At 31.3% G+C, this 5,489-nt stretch overlaps 2 protein-coding genes across 3 annotated transcripts in view; one reads left to right on the forward strand and one right to left on the reverse strand.

Moving 5' to 3' along the window:
- Positions 1-4,180, reverse strand: part of LOC111620328 (adenylate kinase isoenzyme 6-like) — a 45,845-nt gene extending 41,665 nt beyond the window's left edge. Inside the window, exon 1 of one of the 2 annotated variants that reach the window (XM_023362275.1) lies at positions 3,390-3,515. In XM_023362275.1, coding sequence (XP_023218043.1) covers positions 3,390-3,456 — 67 coding nt within the window. In that variant the 5' untranslated portion in view covers positions 3,457-3,515. Of the gene's footprint in view, positions 1-3,389; positions 3,516-4,073 lie in introns of those variants that run through there. The other variant, XM_023362337.1, reaches the window with a different exon arrangement.
- The window catches only part of LOC111619293 (protein polybromo-1-like), a 169,674-nt gene continuing 165,688 nt past the window's right edge, over positions 1,504-5,489 (forward strand). Inside the window, exon 1 of the mRNA XM_023361020.1 lies at positions 1,504-1,733. The gene's annotated coding sequence lies outside the window, so the exon portion shown is untranslated. The remainder of the gene's footprint in view (positions 1,734-5,489) is intronic.

The raw sequence follows: 5,489 nt of genomic DNA on the forward strand, positions 1-5,489 counted from the left end.
AAATGCATAAGACATATATATTTTTGAAGGGGGGAAATGGTCTTCACAATTTGAAATCGATCAAACACACTATGCGCGAATGCTCGTGTAAACGCGCGCCATCTATCGTAGGATAAATGTACTTCGCGGGAGTGTATTAAAAAACTTCCCGAAGTTTCATGGCAATCGTACTATGCCACAAACCTTCGCCGGAGTATATTAAACAACTTCCCAAAGTTTCATGGCAATCGGATAAACGGTGTGGTAATGCATGAAGGACATAGGACACACAGACACACAGACACACAGACAGACATACATTCATTTTTATATATATAGATAACAAAACTGATTGTTTTGTTATCAAAAAGGTGCTGCACCACAGTAAACTCAGGCTGGATGGCCGAACGGTCAAGGTGGCAGCCTATCGCTCTGGGGGACCCGAGATCATATCCGGACGAGGTCAAGAATCTCCAGAAATTTTTCGGAGAGTGGTCTGTTCGGATATGTTGGTCTCCGTCCCTCACCACCCGGTCGCTCCATTATGGCCGAACCCATAATGGGCCTGTTGTAATAGGCCCTCTTATTGAATATGTAAACTCCTTAAACATAATCAATAGTCATTTTAAACATTTTTATTTTTCAAATGAAAATGCTTTCATATTAATATTTTTGATGAAAATAACTTAGATAAACATGGGCATTCACATTTTATCCACACAATTGTACGCCATACTTTTTTCAATACATTTATTCTGTTCTTGGTTTACCTTTGTCTAAAAGTTTTTTGATCCACTTTATACTTGAAGAATCAAGAAATTTTTAGACAAAGGACGAAATAGAATTTTTATTCAATTCAAGGTGTTAAAGGATTCAATCAAGTATCCTGGATAAATAATATGATAAAATCATATTCTTGAAACAATTATTACGCCTTTTTTTCGCCCTGTGGGCACTAAGAGGGCCTCTTATAGCAAGTCCATTATGGATTCGGCCCACAATGGGGCGGCCGGATGATGAGGGACGAGGATCGACATATCCTGTCGGACCACCCTCTCGAAAAATTCCTGAGGATTTTTTGACCCGTTCTGAATTGTATCCTGGGTCCCCAGAGCAGTAAGCTGTCAGCTTGACCGCTCGGCCATCCGACTTCATTATTACGTCTGTATTTTGAATGAAGGAAATGAATGAATTTGATTTATATATTTTCTATAGTAACCATATTACCATAGAAAATTCGTACAAAATTCAAATTAATTACCATTTTTTAAAATTTTTATTAGAATGAAATTATATGTTACATTTTTCAAATTAAAAGTTCATAGATATCCGAAAGAAAATAATAATTATAATTAAAATTGCGCCATCTACGTAAATAAAAAAAGTACATATTTATCTTTTAAAATACTTTTAAAAATATTTAAACAAAGGTTATAAAAATAAACGTTAAAAATTAATAAATCTAACAAATCTTAAACGCCACTTATAATAAATTTTCGTGAAAAGCGGTCGATTTTGATTTTTGAAATCGATTATCTTCTTCGTTAGGAGCGGAGAAAATGGCGGATTTAAGTGTAAATAACGGTTGGGTCGACGATTATAGAAAATTCTTGTTTATTTACGATAAGATTCGCAAATGTTGAAATTAATTGTAATAAGATCGTTTCTTTTTTTCAAATATATTAGTTTTATGCATTTATTTTAAAGGCGTGGCTTCCTTTGTCTGATTTTTCAAGAAAGAAATTTTTCTAAAGGTTTGTCGCTCTTTATTCTTTATGTAATTTATATTGTCAGATGTTTATTCACATATATAAACGGAAACATACTAAGATCGAATCACATTTGTTAGAAATTAAAGCTCTTAAACACTTCTACACTCCGTTTAAATTAATATAACACAGGTTAAAATATTTATATATACAATATTGGCAGCGATATTCGCGATTATAACTTAAAACACGTGACTTTTTTCATTATTATATGAAACTGATTAATAAAAATTGTGTCAATTTCATTAATAATGAAGAATTAAGTTATTTTTTTAATGTTTTATAACAAACGTTCATTTGATATATGATACCTCGCTAATTTCCTGACACCTTATACTATGTAAAATTATTTAAAAATTACATTAAAATTATTCCTAAATTTATTTTTATATATGAGGAAAATTTAATCATTAATCTTACAATTTTGTAGAATTTAAAATATTTCTCTGTTATTTTCAATGGAATTAAAATGTTCTGAAGTTGCCCATATCTTCCCTGTTCTACTTACGATTATGCAAATTGTATTAGGGTATGACTATGCAGACGTGAGCGAGCGAAAATATGTGGTGAAAAGAGGCGAGACATGATAAATATCAAACCCTGTCAGATATGTGCCAGAACCAGAAATTTGCTCATGCCAGCGAGATTTCTCACTTCTTGCTTGTGCGTGTTTTCCTTTTTGTGAGAGGTTGCGAGAACTGTATCACTCGAGATGTCTCGCTCGCTACTAAATTCGCATCTGCATAGTCGCACCCTTACTGATATAATTTATTTCTAGTCTTTCATTCATTACATATAGAAATTATATGTTAACTTTTCTACAAACTGAATTTTTTATTTATTTATTAGATTATTAAATTTTGTTACTTCAGATTTTTTTGGGAAATGTTTAAATTTCTTTNGTTCTGTATTTTATTTATTAATGCATTTTTAATAATGTTTGGTTAATAAGGATCTATTTTAAGCTTACAAACAAATTTTAGTTTTTGATATAGTACAGAAAAAAGTAATCTAAATTTACGAATGCATGTACCGTAAATACAGTATATATTTGTAAATGTATATATTTTAATATGATTTTATGTGCTTTAAACGCTTTTCTAATGATATTACGACTTCAATATTTGTGGCGGACAGACAAAGTCGAACAAAATGACTTAAACTTGATTTTATTTTTCTATATACTTTTTTGACAAACGACGTATAATCGGGAATGATGTAACTCAAAACGACGTAAGTCGAGGTATACCTGTATATATTTTTTGCATGAATATAACATCTTAAAAACTAATCTATACATATAATTAAGATTGGTTGATAGTAATAATAATAAATGCAGAGCCCAAATGGTTAGGAGTTGAAAGTTGAAATTTGGTACACAGTATGGGTATGTCATGAGAATGCACACTAAGAAGGGATTTCTGGAAATCTCCCCGTGAGGGAGATTTACCCTGAAGAACTTGGCTTCTACTGTACTATTTTAGATGTGGTTTTTTGCATTTTTGTGGGAAATGAAACATATTTTTAGACTCATCTAAAAATTCTCTAATTAGCCTAGGAATAGGAGACCTAATTCTTGCACCTGGTGAAATTGGGTAAGATCGCCTATAATCTAATAATCTTAATCTTTGCTATCATTACCTTTTGCCCGAGCACCAGACTCATCTGGAATATGTAATAATGTAATCAAACTGTAAAATTTCATCATCACAAAAAATAAATATTGAATTCTATAAATATCAGACAGATCTATCAATTTCAAATATTGCAGATATCTTTTAGTATTGTAAATGCAGGTCCAAATTACATTAGTTTTTTAATAGAATTTCCAAAATATAATTTTGTAAATTTTATAAAAATAAAATAATTACATAGAAGAAAAAAACAATATAAAAACTTATAATTCATTCAAAACTTATAATATTTAAAAAAAACGGTATAATAATATTAATAATTGCTGTCATAGTAATTTATAAACATTCATTCGAACAAACAATAAACAACGACTCCATTAATATTTTCACCTACTACGCAAATGATGTAATTTCCGATAAGTGTTTAACAATACGTTAACTTCCAAAAGAACATTTTGTTTGAATACCAATAAAATAAATATATTATTGTAACTGTAAATTTAATACAATTAACTGTGTTAAAATAACTGAATATGTTTTACGATCGTATAAAAAATTTGAAGCACGTGGTCCAAATAATATTCTGTTAAATATGATTATACTTATAACAATTATTTAAATCACACATTTATTTTATTTAACTAGAAGCGCATATTGAAAATCTTATCATATAAAATATTGTAGTTCATACCAGTAACAAGCAAATTAGGAAGGCATCTAGTCCATCCGTTGGAAGTCATGTTGATTCTGTTTGCTTCTCCACGTGGCTACTCGTGCTGACATCTACTTAGGTCAAAATTTAAAATTATATTGCGTAAATATGCTTCAAGTAATTTTTTACATAAATTTTAAATCTCTTAAGAATTTATTAAGTAATAACTATAAATAATCATATATTTTTATGTTTTAATTAAATATCATTACAGAGGATGTCCCGTAAGTCAAAAACCTCAAGATGGCAGCCTACCGCTCTGGGGGACCCAGGAACGAATCCCGACGGGTCGAAAAATTTTCTGAAATTTTTCGGGGGGTTGGTCCGACCGGATATATTGGCCCCCGTCCCTCACTACCCGGCTACCCCATTGTGGGTCTGGTCGAACTCATAATGGGCTTCCTAGAAAAGATCCTCTTAGCGCCCACAGGGCGGAAAGAGTTTTAAAAAAGTCAAGAACCATAAGAGTTATGTTGATCTTTAATTTACTCTTTTACAAAAAAAAAGCATGGCTCTGAGTAAGAAGGAATGTATTCAAGTTATTTTGATGGTGGAGACCCACAGTCAATGAGAAGTCGTCCGAAGAGTTTAAAAGTCTGCGTCCAGACTTCCATCAATCACATACAGACAGTTAAATTCTTCTGGCAATTTCTCATTAACTGTGGGTCTCCACCATCAAAATAACTTGAATACATTCCTTCTTACTCAGAGCCATGCTTTATTTGTAAAAAAATAAAGATCAACATAAGTCCTATGGTACCTAACTTACGGAACATCCTGTATATCAATATACCTGTATATGAATTTGTATTGCTTTGTCTGTCATGTAATCGTATAGATGTAACATTTTGACTTCTATTATCGAAATAATAATAGTTTTTTTCGGTGTTGATGCGTAAATTATAAATTACAATTAATGATTAAAAATTTTAATGCCGGAGCGATTATTCTAAAAATTTAGCTATACAGTAGGGGAAATACGGACAAAATGACATATACGTACAAAATGACATAGGCAACATAATTCGAATTTGGCGGTCTCAAGCTCGCAACTGACCATGACACAACGTTATCCGAGCGGCTCTTACTAACCTGTCAAAATGTGAACGCACTCCTCTCATTCGCCCGAGTGTCATGGCCGACGACAAGAAATGATACGTTATGAGTTTTTTTCCTTGCAACAAGTTTTTTTGTATAGATGGTAATTTTTTCACTATTTTATCTATTTGTGTAACATTTATTTCAACCCTCAAGAATTTGTTGTTGCACTTAAATAACTTTTTCCATTAAAAGTAACATCTTTGTATTTATTTTATAATTTTGTTTTTTATAACGTTATATGGACAAAACGACATACATAGACAACGGACATAATGACATACCTGTTATTTAGTC

The sequence above is a fragment of the Centruroides sculpturatus genome, unplaced genomic scaffold (assembly GCF_000671375.1).
Source record: "Centruroides sculpturatus isolate CEXI.00-Female unplaced genomic scaffold, Cexi_2.0 scaffold48, whole genome shotgun sequence".
NCBI classification, from domain to species: domain Eukaryota; kingdom Metazoa; phylum Arthropoda; class Arachnida; order Scorpiones; family Buthidae; genus Centruroides; species Centruroides sculpturatus.